Raw genomic sequence first — 26,081 nt, 5'->3', positions numbered from 1 at the left:
GATGAAGCAAGTTATTTTGTTAAACATTAACTGCCAGTCCACAGCAGAGGATAATAGGAAATCAGTGTTTAAATGCAGTACATTTAATTACCTTCTGACAGGAACTCCCCCACACATTATGCAACACTTCAGCAACAAGAAGTTCCCTTGGCAGCTCTGCTCAGTTCTTACACCAAGAGACAGAAAGCACTGAACCAAATACAGGTACTACCTTTCAGATTCAAGAATTCCATTCCTGTTTCAACTCATTGCCCTTTCCAGAGAAAAAGGCTTTCATATTCTTTAAAATGTTTGTGGAAAAAGAACAGTTACAGAATTACGCAATGATACTATTCATTTTCTATCAGAGAACACACATTTATCCTTAAAATGTAAAAGAACAAAAGTGTCACCATCTTAGACAAAAACTTCTTAGATGTCACTGTGTAATATTTGTTTCATCTGTTACATTTTCCACTTTTACGTTTTAAGTCTTTCACAAACAAACCAATTGCCCCCCAACAACAGTCATGTTGCCTGTTATCATCACAAGAAGATTTGTACATAACAGGGAAAATTGCTGTAGAGAAAGCTTAAATACATTGAAACGTATTTTGAAGTAGTAATTCCCTTAGCAAGATAGTTGAAAGTGGAAGGTTTTTATATTTTAAAAATGCATTAGAATACTAAAACTGCAAAATTTAAGAAAGGCTGTCCCTTTGTCAGTGGGAATATGACAGTAACTGCAATACACTCTGGAGGGTAGCCTTTGTTCTCTGCTAACAATAGTGGGCTTTTTGGAATACATTGCATGTGTCATTTCCTTGATGCATATTACCTACTCACCACTGGGGATGGCTCAATTCATTAACATCAGTGAGTATAAATGCTCACTCCCTTTGTTAATTTTATTTTTGAAAGAAAAATATTGTAGCTGCTGGCCAACTTAGCGACTACTGGCCTTTGCCAGAGCCAGCCTTATACAGACAAGAGAGCTCAAGTGGCATCACCCAACCTCATTCTTCCACGGCACTTCAACCTGTTCTTGCACCAACAGCCCTACTGGTCCAGCTCTGGATCTCCGCTGACAGCAGACCTCCGTGCACTAATCCAGCAGAGGGGACCACTAACCACATTGTTGTATGTGACATCAGGATTTTAACACAAGCCCCCAGAGAAGGTTGATCTGCACCCTGTTTGTGTGGTACACATGGTACATCCATCCCAAAAGCCTCAGAGGAGCATGGAATGATGTTGATTTTTAGAGGCACATTGAAATTATCCAAGACCAGGAAAGTCACAACTAAGACTCAGTTTCTTAAAACCTGCTGCCATGGATTTCTCATCATCACCACAGAGTCCACCTGCTCCATATACACGTTCTGTAGGTTGAGGAAGCAACTGACAACCATCAGTCTGATCAATGGAGCTATTGCTACAGAACTGGTAGAGATTAATCTCACTAATGTAAGAATGAAAAAAGTGAGTCTGGTGATGTACAGCAAAATAAATGCCTAAAAGCTTTTGAGAAAAGAAATTAAAGATATATGCCAGAAAGCAGGACAAATATTATAATACTCAATTTTCTATGACAACCTGTGCTGCTTCCAAACTCTCTCAGGAGATCTCTTTTTTATTTTTCTTTAATGATCACATTAACAAAAAAAAGAAAGAAAAAAGAAACATTACAGATTAATGTTCCCTTCAAGCGTGTTTACTGTGCTCTGAATACTAAAATTGCAGTGCCTCATCTGAGAATTGCAGAATAAACTTAAAAATTATAGCTAGCATTGTACCAAATAATTATAAAAAAAAAAACTTCTGCAAAGGAAGTATGTGATTGTAACTTCTGGAAACAAAAGTCTGGATACATGTTCTCTTTCTCTGCCTTTAGGTTTTTGTGGTATGGCTTTTTTTGAACAACATTCTTTAAAGCAATAAAATAGTTACTGATGGTTTGAGACTATCTGAATTATACCCTGCTACAAAAGTAATCCTTTACACAGAAGGTGCTTTTAAACATGACTATTGCACCCTTTTATAGGAATACTAAAAGTTTTGTTTCCTTTCCATCGTTAGCTGCATCAGCCTTTCTGAATGCTGAGGAACCAGGACTGACAGAGTCTAAGAATTCTTATGAAAAAAAGTGTAATGTTTCCAAAGAACCTTTGTATATCTGCAGTTAATTTAGAAAATAAAACTTCAGCACAACAAGGTTAGACTCAGGGCAGCAATTGGTTTATTCACCTAACAAGCACTATGAAAGAAAACCGGAGGTTTTCCAACCCCATGGAGTATTGTTTCTGGTCTTCTCTACTTCCAAGGACATACATTACTGGAAAAAAGAACCCAATTCCCCCAGAGCAGTACGAACATTTTATCTTCTAAAGAAAAAAAAAGCAGAGTAGGATTCTCCAGAGTTTGCCGTGTGAACTGCAGTTTCGCTGAAATCTACTGTGAACTCAAGCCAGCTCTATGACAAATTTAAGTTCCTCGTTACCCTTCAAGCATTATTTTCTTCTACGCAAACTACCAGCTTTGCAAGTAGAGTCCGAAATCTAGAAGTTTGGCCAAGTTCCTCTGGTTTGCATATTGGGAGTAAAGATTGTCTCATCCAAATTCCATTAACCGCTATGAAGATGTGCAAGTCATATTTATGCTTTGTGCTTCAAGACCTCTATTGGCTTTACAGTACTAGAGTAATAATGATTTATAAAGCTATTAAGATAGAAACAATAGAACATACAACAGCAGATTTTCCAGCTGAGTGAGTATCACCATTTAGTCGCTTTTCCAAGGGAAAAGGCAACTTAATTCAATGTTATTACATAGCAGCAGGCTACAAATAAACTAGCAAGCTTTTGGAGGCTTGTTTTTTGGTTTTAGAAAAAAAAATGCTAAGGTGAAATCACAGAAATGTATGGATTTCATGAAGCATTTACAAGACAACATTATGCTGTTGTGAGCTTAAGTCACATGATAATTAGAAGTTCATGTTTCTCTTCAGCTTCAATATTTATCTTCATACAGAATACAGTATCCTTAATATAACGTGAATGATAAGGTTTGCATTTAAAGTATCTTTAAGTATAAATAGACATTCTATAACCTTGAGTTCAACCTTCCTACATCCTTTTGATGTCTCCTGTAGAAAGAAAAGCCTTCATTTCAACACTTTGACAAAGTCCCTTCCGTGTTGTCCGACCACCACGCCAACAGAAGCCAAAAGGAAACTTCAGGCTAGTAACCAAAGCAACGTTTGCGAAGCCATACTGCTGCATCTGGGTTCCCGTCTGTGGCAGGATAACCTGCAACTACAAATTGGCATTGCTCATGTATGTCCCAAAAAATCCTCCTTTTATTTCAAGTCCTGGAGTTTATTACTTCCATAAATTGACACAAATACCACACCTGACACTTACCAAAAAATGGAAGAAAAAGAAATAAAAAGGAGTTACAAGATCAAAACAAAGATGAAAAATGTAATATTAGCCAGAGAAAAAGATCAGTGCAACTTGAGGTAGAGATGTACAGTGGAGAAGTCCTCAAAGTAAGCTGCTTTTTATAAAGATTAGACTGCAGAAAGGACTGTCTGCACCAGAAGGTGCCACGCTTTGTATCAGCAGAAGCAAGAGACCAGGAGCCGTTCAGAAATAAGGCAAAGGAAATAAGATAAAAAATGTTTGCCGTACATCCTCTACGTGAAATGCGGGGAGTGAGCTTTCCAGACATCATGTGACAAGTTGCTTTTGAAAGGTAAGTACAGAAAAGCGCACAGCAATATACCATTGTTAAATTTGAAATTGTTTACTTTTCTTCTGATCCTTTCTCTTTGTAGTCTATTGATAGTAAGTTCTAAGAGGGAACCCTGATGTGTGCAAAGAACACCAGTTTTATGATTTATTAATGCCTCAGCAAGACGACCATGCCGCCTTTTTCGCAGAAATGCTACCATTATAATTATTTTTTGTTTCCACGAAAAATTGCTTGAATTTTCTAATAAATACAAGTGTGTGCACATGCATCAGTATTTTTATAGAAATATATATAAAAGTGTGCATGTGAAGGTATCTGAAGATATTCCTGTAAAAAATATTAATCAAATCTCAGTGCAAATTTGAATTTTAAGTTGTTTCCCAAAAGGGAATTATTTCAATATACTTGAGTACTTTCTCTACAGCAATTTCAGATTCTGTTAAATACAAATTTGATCTCCAGATAATAAAATTCAATGCACCTGTTGAAGTGTGATGCATTTAAAGTTCTTTCTGCAGGCAAAGCAGAGTAGGTTCTCTTCCTTACTGAAAAAAAGTAAGAGCTAGATGTAAAATACGTCAAGTTTCTTGAAGTTCAACTGAAATTGACTTTTTTTTAATATTGAAATAAGTGACCTGCAGCTGTTCTTCGTGAGACCAGCTCAGGGAAGAAGCACCATGTTAAGGTAGGTCTAAGCAATTTTACATCTTGCTTTTTGGCACTTCAGCGTTCAGGGTAACTGCAGCACTAAATGGCAGCCTCAAGTGCACTGGCGCAAAGACGACCACTGAATTGCTGAGACAAGTAAAAGCCTAGGAAATTTCAGCCAAATTCACTGCTTTGCCAGCAGCTAAGCTAGGGGTAGGAATGGAAGGCAGCCAAGAGCAGTTAACCATTGACAGAGCCACATTATTGTCAAGGCCAGCAAAAGCCTGCAGGAAGCAGGTATTGAACCCAAACATGCTGCCATACAGACAAGAAGAACGGCAGAGTATCGTAACTAATAACCAGCATTGTCAAAGAGCTTTATGATACCAATTTCACAGAATAAATTCATGGTAAAGTAACTCTAGTACCTGCACCTTTCTGGAGAGTCTTCTCTATCTTTCCTTCGGAACTTGCTGATGGTATCATCAATCGTGCTTCCAATTTTGTCGCTCAGCTCACCTAACTTATCGCTGAATGGAAAAGCTGTTTTTTTATCCCATTCTTCATCCCATTTTGACTTGGGCTCAGGATCGTATCTCTCACCTGTGTAAGGCATTAAGATAAGAAATACTAAAGATAACAGAGAAAAAACCCAAATGCCTGTGGTCTTTTTGGAACCACTCTTAAGCCCCCCTGCCCTACATACATAAACCTCACAAGTTTTCAAAGCAAACTGAAAGCTCCCACAGTGCTGAATCAACTCTATTACAGCAAGACACAGCATGTAATGCCAATCATTAAGTAGCAGGAATGCAGATTCAAAGGCTTTTGTTTACAACAATGACACAATCTTAATGCTCTGCACAGCGCAGCACATCAGGACACTGTTGGACTCCGCTGGAGAAGCACAAGAGGCACCATCAGCCTGGGCTGCACAAGCAGCTGATCAGAAGTGGGACGTGCCAGTTTTGTAACAGCCACTTAATGTCTTGGCCAAGCTGTATGCTCAGAGGGAAATCCATGGGTTTTGGTTTGTTGGGTTTTTTTTAATACACTGATATTCATGAATGAATAAAAGCACAGTACTGAAATATTGAACTATATAAGCGTCCAATGCATGACAACTTTGTCCTTTCTTTCTGTACTTGGTGATTAAAAAAAACCTTTAAGAGATGAAAAAAGAAAGAGGCAGTAAAGCAATTCACCTTTTCAGCAGCCACTGAGTACCCCGAACATCTTTACTAAACACTATTATCAAAAAATCAATTTTTTTTGTTCTAATCAAGTATTCAAGACCTCCAGACTGGTACCTCAGCTTACAAACAGCTGACAGTTTGACTTGAAGTACATTCGCTGTACAATCTCAATAAGAAAGTTTAAAAAAAAACCCTTAAGCCTGGGTTTATTTATACACACCCAGCCAACCTGAGTTTAATTTAAACAAAAAAAACCAACACTTAATTTTAACAAAGACTTAACTATCAGAAGCACAGAACACTAACTCGTTTTGTGATCTTATATCAGACCTTCTGAAAATACAGGTATATAGAACAACCCAGTATAGCTCCATTTCTAGACAATGCTTGTAGACAAACACTTTATACTTTGGGCCATCACACACAGAAAGCAAGGCTTTTTTTGTACTACTGAAAAATGTAAAACAGTGGTTAATGAATATTTTTTTTTTACTTAAGCTGAGTAAAACTGAATAGCAGAAAGGAAGAATGGTGAAAAATTCATTCCTTCAAGTTACATACAAATTATATTGTAGCTCAGGTAATATTCAAGACTTATTCAATTAAGCCATTTTTAATAAAAACAAAATGATGGATTCCAGCACTACAAGGTGCAAAATTTTAGTTACATCTGTCTGATAACACCGTGTACTAGAGGATGTATTTTCTTACTGAAGAGATAAGTGCAAGCCTCCAATGATATTTGTTTAGATCCATAAAGAATAGACAAACTTTTTCAAAGTAGAGAAGCTGTTACAAATCAGCAAGATACTCAGCGAGATCTTTATCACTAGAAAAAAAAGAAATTGCGAAGAAATGTACTACTGTTAAATTTTGCAGGAGAGTAAGATAGCCTTATTTCAGTTTATGTCAGGCTCTCAAGCATTTTAATGTAGATTGCATTAGAAGGTTTCCGTGTGTGATAGGAATTTTAAAATAAATAAAACCCCCAAGAGTTCGGTATTTTCAGGACAGAAAGAAATAAGGAAAACTCTGAAAATACAAGCATTTTATATTTAAATAACCAGAATCTTTTAGATTAGAAGTCTGACCTGGGAAAAAGTTTGTTTTGTGCTGCTAGAAAGACTTTTTTTTTTTTAAACTTAACAAATGAAGGGATAATTAAAAATCCTTTACCATAAAAATGAAATACAAGACAAAGGAGACAGTCCTTTAAATTCAAAAACTTGAATGATAACTAAAGAGCGTACAGAGAAAGACTTCTACCCAGCATATAGGGATGGATCACGACTCTGTACAGAGCAAGTCAAAAGATAAGCTCAGTGAAAGAACAGACATGTATTTAAAGCAGAAATGCAGTGACTCATAAGTACTTCCTAAAAAGACAGTCGCCAGAAATCCAAGCAGGTAGCAAAAGCCTAAAAGAATATAATAAAACAAGGCACATCCTGCCATGGTGACAGAAATTTTCAACTACCCTGCAAAAGAGGAAAAGGGAGAGCACAGAAGTAACCTGTGAAAAACAGGGGAGAGCAAACCTAAGTTTAAAGCTCACAGTGAAGAAGAGTAAAATCCACACACAGCACCAGAGAAGGACAGGCGGGAGTTTAAGTCCTGCACAGTTACTGCTCAGATCTTACACCAAACCCTTCTCTCAAAGAAATCTCTGACTTCAGCAAACCAGAGCCTTGTGACGTGGGGACTCATCCCTTAATAAAAGCAGCCAAGGATTTACTCAGGCCAAGGAAAACACAGATAAACCTCTCAAGACTGACAGCTGGATCATGGACGACAGGCTGGGATACATCAGACATAAAAGCCAGTTCAAGCTCAGATCCCTGCTACACATTATGGCAGGGACTGGGGAGCGAGGAGGAAGCTGCTCACTGGACTTGATAAGCAAAACATAGCACTGGTTGTGTGCCTTTATCTGTCACAGAAGACTCTGTCCTCTCTAAAGAACAGGCTGCTGGCATTACATCCTCTAAGGCCAAGGTCTTACAAACACACTATGTCGAAGATGCAAGAGCCCAACAGAACTCACTGTACACACCTCAGCAAAAATGGTGAACTTATTTTCAGAAGCCAGGGTACATCAGACCACCTGTCCACAGTAGACAGATATTATTTTTTTTTGGTGTGGGTTTTTTGTTTTGTTTGTGCGTGTACGTTTTCAAATAGTAATGAAGGTCTTACTGCAAGTACCAGACCCAAGCTGGATATAGGACTGGCACCTTCTGCAATGACGGCCGAGATTCGTAACGGCTAGATGCTTTAATTTTTGGAATTTTGGTTTTTGAAAATCTGATGGCAGGTTTTCCGATTTTTATGAGAGCGCAGATGACCAAGTGACCCTTCACACACATCTTTTTAAAATATGTAATATACATTATTTTTTTTAAATTATTTTTGAAACAAAAAGTGTAGAACTCTATGATCTTTAAGGTCCCTTCCAACTCTAACCATTCTATGATTCTACGATAACTTCCTTTCTGGTGTTAACTATGACTTCTTCACTGGCAGCTGCAGGATTTAGGGATGAGCACTGGTGCGCCAGATTTCCGGTCTGCATATGGGTCTGCTGTGCTGTGCAACCAGCATCCAGCTGCAAGCTTAGTACGTCTACACAAAGTAATTTTGGTATTACCTCTGGGAATCCTCCTTCGAAAAGCACATGGGACCTACAGTACTAATCAAACAAGATTTTAAAAAACACACAAACTGAGACAGTAACAACTGTATTGGTAAACTCCTGACGTAAGTTCCATCACATACAAGGTACTCAGTGCACATATTTAAAGCCAGACCTGACAGATGTCGGAATCCATACAGATAATCCATAGATATCTTTCAAGTGTTCAAACAGTATTACTTGGGAAATCAAAAAGTTTATTGGCATATATCATCTGTATTGTTTGACCTGAACAGTATTACTGCCCTAAAAGCCCTGGCCCAAATTAACCGATGGTTCTAAAGGAGGTTGGCAGGAGTAGGTGAAGCAATTCTTGTGCTGTGATGGGCAGAAAGTATCATCACTTAGTCTTTAATTAAAGACTAAGAAACCCTGACTTACAAGGGCATTTATTTATCTACTTCTGTTACAGCAGCATTCGTTTCAAAATGAGACTCTGCCTATGGACAAAAACCAAGATGGCAAAGTTTTGGCTAAGCCAATGCATTGATGCCATTTGTGTAAGTTTCTAGTTAATTACCTAGAAAAGATTAACTTAAAGATTTTTTTGAACTAATTTAAATTTGTGTATGTGAGAAAATGTGCAAGATTTCTTTTAAAATAGTAACACTGGCAGTTAAAGCTTTAGACCTTATCTATGTTTACAAGTACCTAAAGGGTGGGTTCAAGGATGATGGAGCTGGACTCTTTTCAGTGGTTTCCAGCAATAGCACGAGGGGCAACAGGCACAAGCTGAAACATACGAAGCTCCATTTAAATATGAGGAAAAACTTCTTTACAGTGAGGGTGACAGAGCACTGGAACAGGCTGCCCAGGGAGGTCGCGGAGTCCCCTTCTCTGGAGATTTTCAAGACCCGCCTGGATGCAGTCCTGAGTGATGTGCTCTGGGCAACCCTGCTTCAGCAGGGGAGTTGGACTAGATGATCTCTAGAGGTCCAACTCTTCCAACTCTGACGATTCCGTGATTAAAGAAATATAAAGAAAAAGCATCTAAAGGAGCATCTTAGAAATTCCTTGAGTTATCTGTGTTATCCAAGCCACATTAAAAGTCGAGACTATCAATCCTTGATCAAAAAAGCCTAGTACTTACTGTATCTGAACCCTCCAACACTGTCCGAAGAAACCCCAATGTATTTGTCTTTGTTCTTCTTTGCTTTCTTCCTTTCTTCCCTAAGTCGATCATCATCTTGAGCAAATTCAACCATTTCTTTTACTTTCTGGCGTATGTTTATACCTTGGTCTTTGCCATTTTCATCTGTACAGGTCATGCAGGATAGAGACGATGGATAGAAGCACGGGGGAGAAGGAAAAATAAATGAGAAGCAACAATACCTAACATCAAACTGATAAGAAAATTTGAATTATGAACACAGCAGTCAGAAAGATCTTATGGCTACTAAGGTCTGCTATATTTGTTTAAAAAGGACCAAATATTTTGTTTCAACACAATTTTCATCCTTAGGTAAATGGTGTTTTCACCGAATGGTGCATTTAGAAAAATCTAACTGCTGCTGAAATATTGAAAAGATTAACAAAGACCGAGACATAAATTATATTCCCCGCTTGAACAATTTTAACCCTTGAAAATATAACCTCTTTTCCTCAGTCTTTTTAGTACAGTTTTTGCAAGCTTAGCTACAAGAACTCAGTCTTACTGCAAAACTGAATTTTTGAAAAATTGCTTTCAGTTGGGATGTATACAAGCTAAACGTGCTCCTTTCCCAGCCTTCTTCACATTCAAAACACACACTGGCCTTGCTGCCTTCGCACTGTAAATATTATTTGGTGGGAGGAAAAAACCCCAGCTTCAAACAGATGTGTGTGTTTTGGAGCTCTAACCTTTTCTTCCCATATGATTAAAGCTATTCCTTTACGGACACCACAGGGGACCAGTCTCTAGTGCATATTTTAATATAAACCCGAACACTCATGTTGTGTTGGTTCTGTTGTTATTAGCCAGTCTTTTCTGCAAGTTCTTGTCTTCACTAATTAATACTCTAGGGTCCCACGTCTTGGATTCTGCACTCTTCACACAACTGGCAACAGTCACATTCTAATTAGACTGGGGAAGCTTCTAAGCTGGTTCAGGTGACTGACAACTCCAACTACTGTTTTAATTTGCTTATAAGATTTTTCTATTGCTCACCTACAAAGTGGTAATTTTCCAGGGATCGCAAATCATAAATGTGTTCTCTGGCACTTGTAACAACACGCTCTGATCCATTCCTTATGAGGTAAGCTAGGAGCAGCAAAGACTATAAAAATACAAAGCACCTTATGATTGCATGAACAAAAGCTCTATCTTTTTTAAAAAAAAAAAAAGCAATAGGAAAACAAACCCACCCCCTCCCCAAATTAGTAAGTAATAAGACTTTCCCTTTTTCAATAAATGGTTATTATATGGGTTCACATAGAAAAAAATCACAACACTTTCCCAACATGCACCTTTTGCTCTTTAGAATATCAAAACTGTATTTGTCAAACTAATTTATATTACAAAATCACAAGTAGTTACCCTCATCGGCTACTGCTGATTTTGAAAGACAGCAGTAGCAGTTTAAGAGAAAAAGTTAACCCTGCTAAATGAAGCATTTTCTTTTGCCTCTTTTGTTCACAATTTTCCAATGGTTTTCTATGAATAGTAACTCCTACAGAAAGATAAGAAGCCTTGTACAGGATGCAATGGATATACAAAACTGCATTTCAGTACAACTTTAAGCAAGCGACAAAACAAATGAAGTTTAAATAGTACTTCAAATGCAATTTTTTGTTAAGGGTTTGTATCTAGAAAAAAAGAATTAATGCACTTTCTCCAAAGTAGTGCCTATATCAGCTAAAACTACCATTGTATTTCAGCCTATCCAAACCTGATAAGCAATGCCAAGTAGTCTTTATAACATTAAGTAGTTATGTGTGACAGCATTAAATATTAACTTATATTGTACTTCAGGGAAAACAATTACTATGAATACAAAACATCAAGCACCTGTGAAAAGCACAAACCATGCCTTAGAATTAATTCTGTCTTGTTACAATCTTCACATCAAGAAAAACAAAATACAAGCTAGTCTAATACATCAATTCTAAAAAATGAGGTTATATTTGCATAATTCAGTGAACATTGAACACCACTAAGTGCAGCATGAGAATCTTAAGCAAAAAGTTTCTGTACCATGCTAATTAGCCAGACACGAAAAATGCAAATGATTCAGTTCTTTTTCCAAAACGCAAGTAGGACATAAAAGCCTCATATGATAAGATCTGCAAGAAAATTTGGTTTACTCAAAGCCTAACTACAATTTTTAGAGAATTATGAATTGGCAGAAAATTAATATTAGTTTCCACCTTATTTCAGGTATTCTTGAATTCTTTCAAAAACATTTTCCCGATAGCACAATAACTTATCAGCTGCTTCTCATGGAGCAACGTAACGACTCCTTTGGGTAGATTTAAAATGTGAATGCTACTCCAATACCTGAATATCAGCAAAATGTAATTCTCTATTATGCTCATTAAGTAGCATCTTAGACACACTTCTAAAAGCAGAAATTTTTGGGGTTTTTTTATATACAGCATATGAAGGACATATTTGACTTCAGTAACAGAATTATAAAGCATATAGTTAGGAAACCAATTTGCAGTATCTAAAGCAGACACTACATCAGAACACTATACTAGCAACAAGCATTATGTCCTCCAAAGACCAACAGTCTTGAATACTTCCAGTTCATAGACATACACACCTTATAAACTCTCCTCCAGTTCTTTTTATTGTCTTTCAGCATTCGAGTCCAAAGCATGTTCATAAGTTCTGGAAACTGTTCATACATAAACGTAGCCCTAAAGAATTAAACAAAAGGAGTAAAGAGATTTTATTCCCCGTGGTTTGTCACATCACAACAGCTTGTTAAGACTCAGGGCTGACAGTAGATGGCAGGCTTGATCTAAGCCCATTCACATTTGATGACATTACAAGAGGAAAAAGCTATTTCTTACTCATATAGAAGTAATTTACATACCAGTACTACAAAAGAAAAAAGTAATTCTAAAAATATGAGGCAGTAAAAGAACCTTCACTAATTTGTAACAAAAATAATGTTTCACATGAATACCTAATAACCAGTGCAATTAGTCAAACATGCATCTTCCAAACTCTAACAGAAAAAAGTTCAAGGAGGAATTTGACATGTTTTGAGCTATTTGGAAACATCACAAGAAAGCAGTTTGAAAATAAACACTCCAAAAAAAGTCAGATATATTGAAATAGTTGAGGATACATAAACAAAAATCAAGAATTTAAAAACTACTTTTACTTCATGGTTTTTTTGTTTGGCAGTTTTCAATACGTTACAAGATTATGCATTAATAAAATAAGACTTGATTTACAGCAACTTTGCAGCATTATCAGTCAGCATATCGCAGAGTTTATTTAGCAGCAAATTTCACATTCCTGTATAAAATGCACCTTTCTTTTCTTCATCACTGAGCCAAATTATCACTTACTTGGCAATCTCTCCCATGAGTTGCCCCGAAGGTCCCCACGGATCATCATTGGTTGCTTCTCGAACCTTAGACTCTATTTCTGAATAATTCATAACCACATTGGTGCTGGAAAGGAAAAAAATTAACACACATGAAGATTAGCATCAAAACTGAGAAACACATGAAAACTTAATAATGACACTAGTGCGTATCTCACTTAATGAGATACCTCGACAGGGTGGGAAAGAAAACAGCTTTAGTATAGAAGTCACCCTGAGGACACCATACAACACATTTAAGTTATCTTTAAGAAGGTTTTACTATTCTATTAGTCTTCAAGAATAGAGATGAGAAACTAGGGATACATTACAGCTGGATTCAGTCCAGTAAAAAATGGCTTTGGGTCAAATTAAAATCCAAATCGAAGCACTAGAGTCAAAGCTGATAGTTTCCCCAACTAGATACAGCTTGCTTACAGGTTTGTACGGTGTATAGTTATTTGCAAAAAGCTTTCTAACTCAATCAGAAGAAGATATTTTTGAATTATGAGCACTACAAGAGAAATTCAAGAATATCTTTATCAAACATGCTTCGGTTTAAAAAAAAAAAAAAAAAATCACACAAAAGACTGAAGTAACGGAGATAAGATTCACTAGGAAGTCTGTTTCCTAGCTTGAATTTATTTAATTAAGGGAAAAGAGCAAAAGAAGAAAAGCTGTGGAGCACTCTATATTAACGATTAAAGCAATGCAAATACTGGAAGGGGCTCAGGCTGCCTCCATGAGAGTTCACAGAAAAACCTAACTTGGAAAAAGGAAGCTATTTTTTTCGTATCAGTTACATTAAAGTCAATATGGGATTATTTTTTTTTAAATAATCTCAAACTGGTAACATTCAACTGTAAACCCAGCAACCTCCTCAGCACCCCTAAAAGCATCCGGATACATTTGATAACACAACGATTTTCCTTATATTTTAAGGTGAGTCAGCAGGCCCAAGTCATCATTCATACAGAGAATGTTTGGAAAACAGCTTTTTAGCTACAGAACAATGTAGCACACAATAGTAATGAACTGTCAGTGAAAGGAGAAACCTCATGGCCCCTGCTTTCCCTACGTACTTTGCAGTGTATTTGAAATAACTTAAAAATTACCTGTTTACACCTATTGTATCAAAAGTTTGAAAATTTAAAAGTTTGAAACTGTTAAAAGTACATCATATAACTGGTTTCAGAAGCCAAAACAACCCCTGTAAGACGACCTCAATCAACATACAAACCACACCATAAAGGCAAATTGATTAAATTTGATCTCCTGATTGTAGGGGAGATTTAATGATCTTATAATACAACATGGAAAAGCCTTTTGCCGCTTAAAATCCTCCTCTGAACCTGAAAGGACTAGAAGAAAGATCAAGATGCTTAATAGCCGTCCCTCTGTCCACGCAGGAGCGGGCAACAAAGCAGCATTCAAGCAATACCCATTCAATTTTATTTGGCATAAGGATAGCAACGATCTCGGAACTGGGAGTTATAAACAGCAGAAACAAGAGTGAGATCTCCTTAAGTCTGAAAGGAGACACAGAAGGTAATTGTTAAACCAGAATAAAATTCCTGGACTTAATCTTGGATTCTCAGCATGAGAATTCCTGCTGTCAGATTTTGATGTATGATTTTTATTCAACTTTGTGTCTAAAGAGAGCATAAGCTACAAGACTGAATAAATAATCGGCAAGCTAACAGAATCTAGGTATATTTTTAAAAGCACGTAGGAACACAGCAGTAGTTATAAACAACAGCAATTAAGGTTTTACAAATTCATTTATTCTAAATGCACCTCGAGCTGCTGATATATTATTTTTTTTTTAATCAAACACAGAAACGTAAATTAATACCATCTTTATTTCCCATATGCATGGAACATTAAAACAAACCCCCCAAGCCCAAAGCCGGGGGCTGAGCGTGTCACAGCTCTGGGCACACTGGTGCCCTTGTCCCAAGGCCGGGAGCTGGATGGAAAGGTTCTGTTTGTTTTTATAACCCCTCCTAAAGCACTTGTTTGAGAGACTTGATGGGGGGGGAGAAGTCGGGGAGGGAGAGGGAATATTAAACGAAGCATTTCCTTCATTTCTTAGAGTAAAAAATTTAAGATTGAAAAATGCATGAAAATATGCAAACACTGCAAAAAAAACCCAAACATATATAATGCCAGCATTAGCTATGGAAGAACTCAAAGCGCATGGCTAAAGAAACATCGGGGTTGAAAGGCAGAAACAGGAGGGAAACAAGGGAAATTAAGCAATGCCAAAAAAAAGAATAAGGTGCAGTTAAACCCCTCAAGTAGAGAGACAGTCTCTATTTCTAAAACCATCCTGCATAAAGTTATTGTTCTCAGCAACCAGGAAAAAGCTCTTTTCTAAGTGCCAAGACCATATCTAATGGCAAAGAGTTCCAAAACAAAGTATCTTTAAGCCGCATTTAATTCAGCAACAAACGTAAACTTCAAGGGAAAAAAAAAAAAACAACCCACCAACAAACCCCAACTGTTGTATAGTTTGGCATCATTCCAGGTCACTTAAAAATAACCATTTCTAAAAAGGTGGAAATACAGTTTTATTCTTCCTTTCCCATGTTTTCTATGGCCCTCATTCCCTGCCCTACCCATGATTCCTGTGACCTCTGCAACAAAAAAATAATTTACGTCCAGATGTGAAGGGAAAAAGTGACTAGCTTGATTGCCAAGACTTCCTGTGATTGATATAAATTTAATATCCGAGGACACTTTCAGACACCAGGGGGGGCTCTCTGATTAGTTTATACTGGGCAGCTTCCAAGGCAGGGGGCTGGATTGCAAAGCAGACACTGTCCATGCGAACAACCGGACACACAACAGTCCAGACTGACAGACAGTATCGGAGCAGTCGGTGTTTAAAACACCCCGTTATCTGCGAGACTGCATTTGGATTTACCCCAGATCGTTAATTGAAACCCTGCACAACTGCAATCTTGCGACAAGCACATTTACAGAAACTTTTTGACGTGGACAAAGACATTAAACACAGAAGTGTATTTTGAAAGTCACATCCAAAATGCAGGCACAGCCAATAAACGGGCTGACAGTAACATTACAAACTGCTGCACTCTTTTCTCTGTGTCCTACATTTCTTTCAAGTCTATCAAATCAGACTAGCGTCAACAGATCTTTTTACTCTTTATTGCACCCCTTAAAAATTATTGCAGTATTGTTTCTTTTTAAAAAAAAAAGAATCAAAAGTGCTCAGAAAAGCCAAGAGAGGGCACTGTCACATCTCTGTGAAACAGCAGCGCAGTGACAGTGAGAAAAACGTCAGCTTTTACATTTCTTGCATGAGAACACTCAACTTTAAGTGTTCGCACCTACAATTCAGAGCAACACCGAAGAGGTAGCTCAAGTCTTCAGACTAAATTCTTCCACATGAATGAATGGATGTTGCTAGTGAAAAACCTGTGTGTAACAGTTACAAATATCTGATCCCCTCCAACGGCATCAGACACTAAGACACACTTCCTCTTCAAAACAGTTAAAAGTTTTACAGGCATCTTATTAACTATATTTTAACATATTTTGAAAGTGAATAGATGTACCATAGATGAAATACCCCCCAAAATACCACTTTGTCCATAATCTCGTCTGCGTTTTTCAAATAAAAATCTTTCCAAGAATTCAAGCAATTGTAGATAGCTTCAAATTTTGTTCCAAGTTATATTTTGAGATTTGTAAATTAGAGATAAAACTGTTATCTGGATCTAGGTGCCATAACCTATTTTCTGGGTTTTTTTACCACACTATAAGCAAGAGGGGGAGAGGAGAGGGATGAGAGGAATGAAAGGAATTACTTAATGTAAAAGTAGTATTTAGTTGGTGTTAGGAGAGCAAGCAGACAAGCCAGTCAACTTGAAGTTCTGTACCTACCCATACAAAGGGGGATCAGAGAAGATACCAAGGTCCAGCCAAAAAGTTTACCAAGTACCTGCCACTTCAACCTTTACAGTTGCAACAGTCTGAAAAGCACTTTAGCTTTCAGGCATAAGATAAAAATCCTACAGGTCTGAGATTGTCCTATAGTCCTGAGCACTATATCACTACTATGAGCAAAATAAATACTGAGAAGGAAAGTTTTCCTCTTCCAGACTGAGAAAAAAAAAAAAATATTCTTTTTTCAATCACTTCTATGCCAGGAAATACAAAAATCACTGTATTTCCACCCAACATTCTATTGAATAATCACAACATCAAGAACTGAAAGGTTTGTTTCAGAGTGAAGACTTTTTCATTGTTGAGGACAAGGTGTTCTCTATAGATTCATAATCTTTAACTTAAGTCATTTCAATTATCTGTTAGGAGATGATCATCACTTATAAAATATTACACAACTATATACTGCGTCTAGTAATAGCTTGCAATTGGTAACATTACAACAGCTTTGTTCTGCCTGAACTAATTATCCCACATCAATCACTGCTAGTCCCACACTCAACACCACCACCACCCCGCCCCCCCCCCCCCAAATTCTCTATATCATACCCCTTGAACCAGGAACCCTTTGGAAACATGGACATGGAAACACAAGGCTCTGAACATAGTCAGCAACAGGACTCTTACTTTCTCAGCTAATCTCTACTCTAAAATTAACTACCAAACTCTAAGGTTTACCCTCAAACAATATTTCGTAACAATGATTTACATGCAGTACCAGCAAACCTCCTAAAGAAAAAGGTGCGACAAGTTTTGTCTTTGTTTGCTTGACTCAACACTTCGGTTAGAGCCCTGGATGCAGCATTGAGCACTAGTATGGCCAAATGCCACACAGGTAGATATTTCCACTTCATGCTTCCCAGCACCTCCTCCATCTTCGGACCTTTTCCATGGTCAGTGGTGTTCTATTCCCTCATCACCCTGACAATACACTCAAGTGCATGAAATCACAGCTCATAATGCTTACAGTTCACTGCTAGATTCTGGGAGCAACGTTCTTTTGAAGGAAGCATTCCTAAGATAAGCATTCATCAGGAAAGGAGCAGAGAGCTATATCTCACAAAGTTTCAGATCTTCAAATGACATGTAAGCCTAGGATTTTGTAGTAAAGCTCAAATAGCAGCAGACTCTTAAACACGCAGAAACCTTTAAATAACATGTGCATAGGAAACTCACAATAGAGAAAATAAATGCCACAAGAAAATAAGGTAATGAAAGAGTAATAAATACCTATCCATCCATCCATCCAGAATGGAACTTACTTTAAAACATATTAAGGAATCAGAAAACCTAACAGGTCTTAGTCAATGTTTCTGCACACACTTAAAAGCCTTGAATGTGCCCTGGGGCAAGAGTCAGACCACTCCATTAAAAGCACCATTAGGATTAGAGTTGCTATTGATGTGGGTGGTGTCACTGAGGACACAAGCACAATTCTGGACATTAGATCCACAGAAGATTTGTGAAATGCCATGTCCAATCTTGTGAAACCTAAAATAAACAGAAGTCGCAGAGACGGTACATTACAACAGTTTCTTTATAGTGATGATAAAGGTATTGGATTGGACAGGGTAAGCCTAATTAGAAACACTTCTCAAACCTCTGGGAAGCTGCCCACTGTGCTGAGGGACTGAGCAGCAGGAACAAGAAACCTGGTTACACAGTTAAAGTTTTTTTTCAATGTATATTTCAAACCAATTACAATATCATGTATACATGGGACTCCTATGTGCATAATATTATGCCTTTAACTATTACTCCAAGGACATCACTGGATTATGCACCTTCTGTTTTCCCTTTTTTTAATTTTACAACTGGGAACACTAAAATACTAACAGCTGAGATGAGAAACTTTCTACATTTTACCACCATTAACAGTTTCCAATGAGACACCATTCTGCAAATATCTGTTTAAAGTCTAAGTGCAGATGAAAAAAAAAAAAAAAAAAATCAAGCCTTACACACATGTATGTATCACACATACAGTTTGACCACTAATGCTATTCAAACAAATAGCAACACTAAAGAAATACTTCTTAAAGAAAAAAATAGACTCTTAGAGGGGGAAGGGTCTGGATGAACAGAGGACAACAGAAGCTCTGTTACTGTACGGCACTATGTAGTGTGGAACCGAAGTCTTGCAAGAAAATATTTTAATATCTTGTTATTTAAGGTGCCAAAACAGACACAACATAATTTTATCTTTTAAATAAGTGATTTAGCATTATCCTTTCAATAGCCAGTCTCATATACTAATACTTTAATCACATTCTTTCTGTAATTTTGTTAGCAGCTTCTTTATTTTTAGAAAGTCTCCCCATTTCCTATGACTTTCACAGTTAATAGAAGCAAAGTAAACTTTAAATTCAGTCCATAACAGAACCGATGATATTGACTCAGACTGAAATCTCATCACTCCACTTGGTGACACAGCAAAGTAGACTGTTATAGTAAAAGTCTCTAAAGTCTACATGGACAAAACCCAGCAAGAATACACTCACACATCTCTATGCTGTGCTTCTTGGATTTAAATATTTTTATTTTCATCTTTCATATTTTTCATTTAATTTAAATGAATACATTGCATTGTCCAACCAGAAAGGACCATAAATGGAATCTGAAAAATAAATAGTTAGGAAACCATTAAATTACAGGATAAGGAAAGTTTGATTCAATTCTAACTGAATAAGGAAGAACATATGCAGCTGGTTCTTTTATTCATCTTGTGTATCTCCATCTAAACATCACTAGGATTTTTATGGAAAGGCACATAGATAAGAACAGGCTCTCATAGGGATGGTTTGTTACCAGCGTGGTGGTAGCTTAAACGTAAAGCTCTGAACAAAGGCAGCAGTAACTTACATCTGGGGGCTGAGCTAATGCTCTGCTCCTGCAGTTAAAGTGCTGGCTTTGTCTTCCAGCAGCTTATTTTCTCCTAACAGTTGGGTTGTCTGCTCCCTTTCAGTTGAAGCGAGCAGGGTTCCTCTACAAGACAAGTCAAGGACCTACTTGCTACTGCTCATCTGATCCATGGTATGTGTTTTAAGAATAATATCCAAACACAACAGCAACAATTTATTTTCGGATTTCCCAAAAATCAGTACAGGGACTGACAATACAAGGCCAAAAAAAAAAAATGTATAATGTAGCTTTGCTTTTAGACATTTGAAACTGCATCCGTATTTTTTTAAAAAAAAAGAATGAATGAATGGACTATAAAATAATATCATTAAAGCGGACATTCAACATCTGGAGAAAAGATAAGGCAGACCCCAGTAACATTTTCACAACACAGTTATCTAAAAGACCCCCACCCACAGACACACATGAAGCCTCTGGAGAGGAGGGAACACACCATCTTATCCCCACCATTCAGCTCCTATGAGTCACGCATCTAAACTATTTTTAGTACCTAGATTAAAAGGTTCCTGTAAAGCAGGAGTAGAAATAGATGGAAAGGTTTCTGAGGATGCTAAAAAGTTATTTTAATATTAAATGATCCTTTTTTAAACTGTGTGCAGAAGTTAGTTTCAACTACTGAGAGTACACAGTAAATAAAAAAAGCTACGCAACTCATCCCAGTATGGAATATGTCTCCCCCACTCCCAGGTGGAAGAATCTTGGCATCTATTAAATTGTTAATTAGTTTCCAGAAACATTTGTGCCAATTAAAAAAATCATTTAATACTTATCCATCTGGGCATGAAATACTTTCAGAAGAGCATTTGAATTGGTGAGCTGAAAAAGAAATGATCCCAAGCTGCACAGCGCCACCTCCCAAACCACTACGGGCCAGCAGCAGGCGAGAAGCACCTCGCAAAAAAGGGCCATCAAATACTAACTCCACTTATTTCTGTTAGCATCGCTTCCTTCAAGCTCTGAGGGGTTAAAGCCAATCACTGGTTCAAACCCCGTTTCAAGAAACTGAAAGGATTTAAAACAAAAGTCAAACCGAAAGATGCATTTCAGCACGATTTCATTGCGCCGAGACAGTCTGTCGCTCCCTCAGAAAGCTCAACAGGCAGACTGGGTCATGGACAGAGGACAGAAAGATAAGACAATATTTATCCACCTGTTTTCCCCACACAATATAATGGACATTCAGGAATGTATGTACCTAACTATGCAACTAACAGTTATTCAGAGAAAAAGATACTAACTGCCTTCAAAAAGAGACGGTGCTGCTCTTCCCCTCAGTAAACTCGTACATTCAGCCTCAGCCAGCATCTCTCTCCTTGCTTTGGGAAGACAAACTACCTAAAAAACATGTAACAAACTTAATGCATTTTCATTTTGCTCCTGTCAGTAATGTCACTTTTGTTATAAAACACGCAGCTTAGATTTAGAGCCTTCCAGATGAAACATATGGATACCAAATAGGAAGCCAGCAGTCCACATTCAATGAAGAAACAGATGGGTACCCATCTGCCAAAATGCCTGGTGAAATACCTCAGGTTACAGAGGTAACGGTGCAACTTCAGCTGATACTTGACCCTTTGAAGGTACTTATTTTTAAGTCACTCCTCAGAAGCATTACAAATGTGACACCAGTCAATTTAATACACGAATGCTAGGTATTATTACAGACCTTCTACGCATGTTGCAATTATGCTCTTTCTGACCAACGATACCGTCTTCATTATGGTACAGTAGGATCTGAAATACATTTTCAGCTTTTCAAGTTAACAGTTTCATAATTTATGTGGCAGATGTGCAAGGCAAACTGCACAGAAAGAGATAAGCCAAGAAAAACATCCTGATGGCCACAAATGAATTACAACTTGTGGGAGGAAGGAACTATAAAGCTATTTCCTGTGCCTTACAACTTCTAATCACAAAAGACTACCAAGTAAACAAGATAACCCAAAATCCACCACGCACACACACTTTCAAAAAGGACAGTGACTTTAAGAATTAAATTGAAGCCTCCTACAGAACTCTGAGATCTCACAGAAACCATCACTGCATGTTGCTGAAGTCTTCCCTTTCAAAGTTTCCCCTCTCTCAGAAGTTACCCAGTTGCAGCTTGCTGTATTCTTAACGGTTCTGTAATTGCTGTGCTACAGCTGAAGTAGTTTTTACAGATGTTGGGAACACGAAGCGACTAACTACATAATAATTTTAAAACATTTGTGCAAGGAATGAACACTTCCCCCCCCAAGCTGATTTAAGACTGATTTAATCTCTCCTGCAGATTCCCTGCAGTATGTAAGTGTCAATATTTTGATATTCTTATATAAAAACATCCCTGTGGTTTACACCAACAGATACATGGCTGCGTTAAATGTCTTAATTTGTCAACAATTTAGAGTGGCAATACATGGTGGTAAATAACTTCCTAACTCACTGAGGATCTTGCCATATTAATTAATACTACCTCTATGTAGAGTATTTCTTCATCTAAAGCCCAAGACCATTCTTTATTTCCCCATTCTTTAGGGGATATTTTGCTTCCAAACACCTACCCTAACATTCTTCAGTTAGTCTCATCATTGAAGATTGGAGGATGCTATCTTCACCTCATGTTTCTGCAGCTCCATTTTTAAAGGCTTAGTAAGTGTTGTCATTTTGCTTATTACACTTCATTCAAAAAGCCTTCTTTAAAACATGACTTACCAAAATAATACTCCAGCATGTAGAATGAATCAAAACACTTCCTTTCAACTTACTATTATGATGTTCTTACAATGTATTTCCACTGCTTTTTAGTATTAAGTTTTTAGGTCATGTTTTTTAGCTCAAATTTTAGTTGGAATTAGAGTACAATTACACCTAAACCATTCTTACAACAAATCCGATTAATCTCAAGCATTAAAACCAATTTCACAAACAAGTGGGAAAAAAAGCTGCCTTTCAGGCAACATTTGACACTTTGGTGGGACAGTTACGTGCTAAAACAGCAACTCTGCTTTTCATTCAGACAGAAAGGTGACATTGTTACTGCCCTTTGCACATTTTCAGTCTCCTCGCACTCGTGTGAGCCTACACCTGGCTTATCAGACTGAAGCCACTGCTTTGTAGCTCCTACTCCTGTGGATTTAATTGCTTTCAAAGTTCAATAGACTATGTTCAAACAATAGCAGCCATATAGTCAAAAGCAGCGGAACTACAAAACTTGGATGACTTTTTGTAACTGCAGAACCAAAGAGATTTTTGTACGTATGTTGTAATCACAGGACTAATTTATTTGTGCTCAGTCCCCAGACTTACTTTGCTACTCTGCTGCTTACACTTCAGAATTTTCTTCTGTAACAAACAAGCTGCAACCATTTTAAAAATATTTTTTTTAGAGTTAACCACATTTCTTTACAGAATTCAGTCAGATTGCGCTTCCTGCTTCAAGACTCAGCAAGAGCCACTACATTTTCCGTCAAGTGCTGCATCTTTAATTTTTCCATGTTTGTGATCCAATCAGGTAACGTGACTTATACTGAAAACAAATGTTTAAACAAGTAGAAAACACAGCAAGAGAAATCTGATTAAAAATACACTTTCTGTAGAGTGCTTTTTGTATGAATAAAATACCAGCAAAAAACCAGTCAATCCCAATAAACACTGCTAATTATACCATAAAACTAAAGTTTAAATACGTTTTGGGAGAGACTGAAACACTCTTCACCAGAGCTTACACCCTCCAATCAACTGTCCTTCTTTGTACTTTGTTGCATTCATATGACTTCAAGAGTAACTTTCCCTGAAAATAAAAAAACTCATTTCGGGTGTTCATAACGTGTTGCATAAGCTGCTTTCTAAATCAAGTATGTGGTGCTACTTCCTTCTTTGTACGCACAAAGAATTAAGGTACTGTATTTAAGCCCACAGCTTCAGTATTTTAAGTGTGTACAGAAGCTTTCAACAGGTAAAGAGACTCACAAGTACCCCCAGTCAGTGAGCTTTAAGGATTGGGGCACAAAATTTTAATGTTTAGAGAAGTATTTACAAGAATGAGGTCTTCTCCTTCTTTCAAAACAAGAAATAAAAGAGGTAGATGTTTTCAGAGGACAAGGAAGCTGTAGTTACACTCAACATGAGGCAACAGTAAGCTTTGAAGTTGTGTAACTTCAACTCACTTGTGTACCTTGGACTTCCTATTTTTGACCATTAAAAAATCGGAGTGACCTTGGATGGAGGTGAAAGATGGGGGGGGGGAAATTCAAACAAAAATCCAGCCTTGCAGCAAAAAGAATACTCTACCACTAGCTATGACACTCCAAACCCTCCAGTACGTTGTGTAATCACTTCTGTACTTAAGACCATGTTTCTCCTACTCCCAAACCTTAAGCCTTCAGAATGTCAGAAGAGCTGTGCCATCAGTGCTTTAACATGATCCCCAAAAGATCCTCACACCATTGATAAGCCCCCCCTCACCTCTGAAGCTTCTGCAATTCTGAGCTCTTTGTAACTCTTTACTCACTATTCATGTGAAATGTGTTCACCAAAAAACATCATACTGGGGTTTTCTGACATCACGAAGAGCATGTAACAGTTTCAAGTTTACAGTAATGCAACAACTGGTCAAGGAAACCCCCTGATGCTATAGATGCTTGAAGTATATTAGCTAAATAGTTACAAAGAGATTTTGCTCTGAAAAGCAGCAATGCTTCTTGGTAGTTACTTCACCTATGAATGGCACAGACCTATTCAGTGTTACTTGTCATCTAAATAATCCAAACTTACTCAAAGAATTGTTTCAAATATTTGTCAACTGGCAGGGTATGTAGCGTGGACAGAAGAATATACATGCAGTAATATGGAGTTTAATATTGCCAAAAACCACACACCCCCAACGTTAATGGGACCATGTTTAATGATCCTTGTAGTTTCAGCTATCCCTTCACTGCAAGCTGAGTACCATTACAACATTGCCCTAATTCCAAATTTATTACAAATTAAGCATTACTCTAAACACATGCTAGCTGTTCCACTAGGGAGGGCTGATTAAAGTTTAAACAATGCAGGCGCTGAAGCTTTTAACACACAAACTGATCATTCTTTGCTACTGTATAATCACTTTGGCACTACATCACATGCACCCCTGTACTTGCAGTATCAATCTTCTGCAATCATTTCCAGAGGAACAAACCTGAGTACAGAGAACTTCTCTAAACCAACAGTAAGCACCCATCACAAGCTCTTTTCTCATCAGATCCACAGGCCAGGTACAGGTAAGGTACAGACCTGCCTGGGTCCTGCTCTGAAAGCCCTACCCTTGTTCCCTCCAGCCCGTCCGAGGGCTCTGACTCCTGCCAGCTCCTCTCCCTGCCCCGTCAGGCTCAGGGAACCAGAGAAAGACACCAGCATCCCAAATGCAGGTAAAACATACGCATCAAACCCAACCTTTACAACACAAGCTGCACTCTCTCCCTAACACCCAGACCAGCTTTGAAGAGCTTGCAGTTTCCTTCTGCCTTCAGCTACAGAGCTATGACCCTGCACAGCTTCACATCCAGCTGTGATGTAGCAAAGCATTAATGTCATTATCTACAAAAACCTCGATATATCTCATCAACAACAGAATCTACAATTACGGCCCAAGGAGCAGGTGAAGCAACTAAACAAGAAAACCTTCAACTGCTGTTTAAATCCAGCCTTGTGTCTTGGAAAACAAATATTTAAGACTGCAGCAGAAGCTGCCCTGCATTTTTCAGAGTAGGAGAAAGGAAGAGGAGGCAACAGTTTACACAAAGTTATCAAATTGCAGGCGCATAACCAGTTGTTTTCCTTCATTTATTCAAGTGCCTTTCAGTGGAATTGCTATGCAGGAGGTATTCAGGAGACAGACACTTGAGACTACTTACTAGCTTCACCTCTGTTTTTCTAAAATGAACTGCATTATCATTTACTGATCTTATATCTGAACACACTGGAATGAATTCTATAGTTGCTTCTGTCTGCAAAAAACCCACCACCTCAACATCAGATTTCAGGCCTTTTATTTCCTGAAAATAATTAGAATAAAATCAGAAAATGAATATTGATGTCACTAAAGAGAAGCTGACCAGCTTCTCTTCTCAAAATCGGTTCCTTACTTTCTGCTTTCTTACTATTTGAAGCTGAAAGCAAGAACTATTCCACTATTCCATGCAGTGCTACAGCACCTGCTACGCTCAGTAACTCTAATGCATCTGCAGCATTTCTTTCCATATCCAATGCCGAAATCCAATCCAGAAGAGACCATTACATCTGGCAGACAAGTTAAGGACGATGTTGTCTTCAAGTAAGAGTATATGGAGTATGTCTGGGTGCAAGAACCTTATTTCTTGACTCCACTACACATGGCCCTAAAAGGAACACAAAGCCCTTTAAACTTGTGTT

General features: G+C 37.7%; 1 protein-coding gene across 2 annotated transcripts in view; it reads right to left on the bottom strand.

Annotated features, from left to right (window-relative positions):
- CLINT1 (clathrin interactor 1) overlaps positions 1-26,081 on the bottom strand; it is a 56,530-nt gene that overhangs the window by 16,503 nt on the left and 13,946 nt on the right. For both annotated transcript variants that reach the window (XM_074155515.1, XM_074155516.1), the window contains exons 2-6: positions 12,775-12,879; positions 12,015-12,111; positions 10,418-10,526; positions 9,362-9,526; positions 4,812-4,986 (exon numbers count right to left, since the gene is read on the bottom strand). In XM_074155515.1, coding sequence (XP_074011616.1) covers positions 4,812-4,986; positions 9,362-9,526; positions 10,418-10,526; positions 12,015-12,111; positions 12,775-12,879 — 651 coding nt within the window. The remainder of the gene's footprint in view (positions 1-4,811; positions 4,987-9,361; positions 9,527-10,417; positions 10,527-12,014; positions 12,112-12,774; positions 12,880-26,081) is intronic.

This window comes from Numenius arquata, chromosome 11 (assembly GCF_964106895.1).
Source record: "Numenius arquata chromosome 11, bNumArq3.hap1.1, whole genome shotgun sequence".
Lineage (NCBI taxonomy): Eukaryota > Metazoa > Chordata > Aves > Charadriiformes > Scolopacidae > Numenius > Numenius arquata.
Note: the sequence above shows the minus strand (reverse complement) of the source record. Positions and strands in the feature narration are given on the sequence as shown.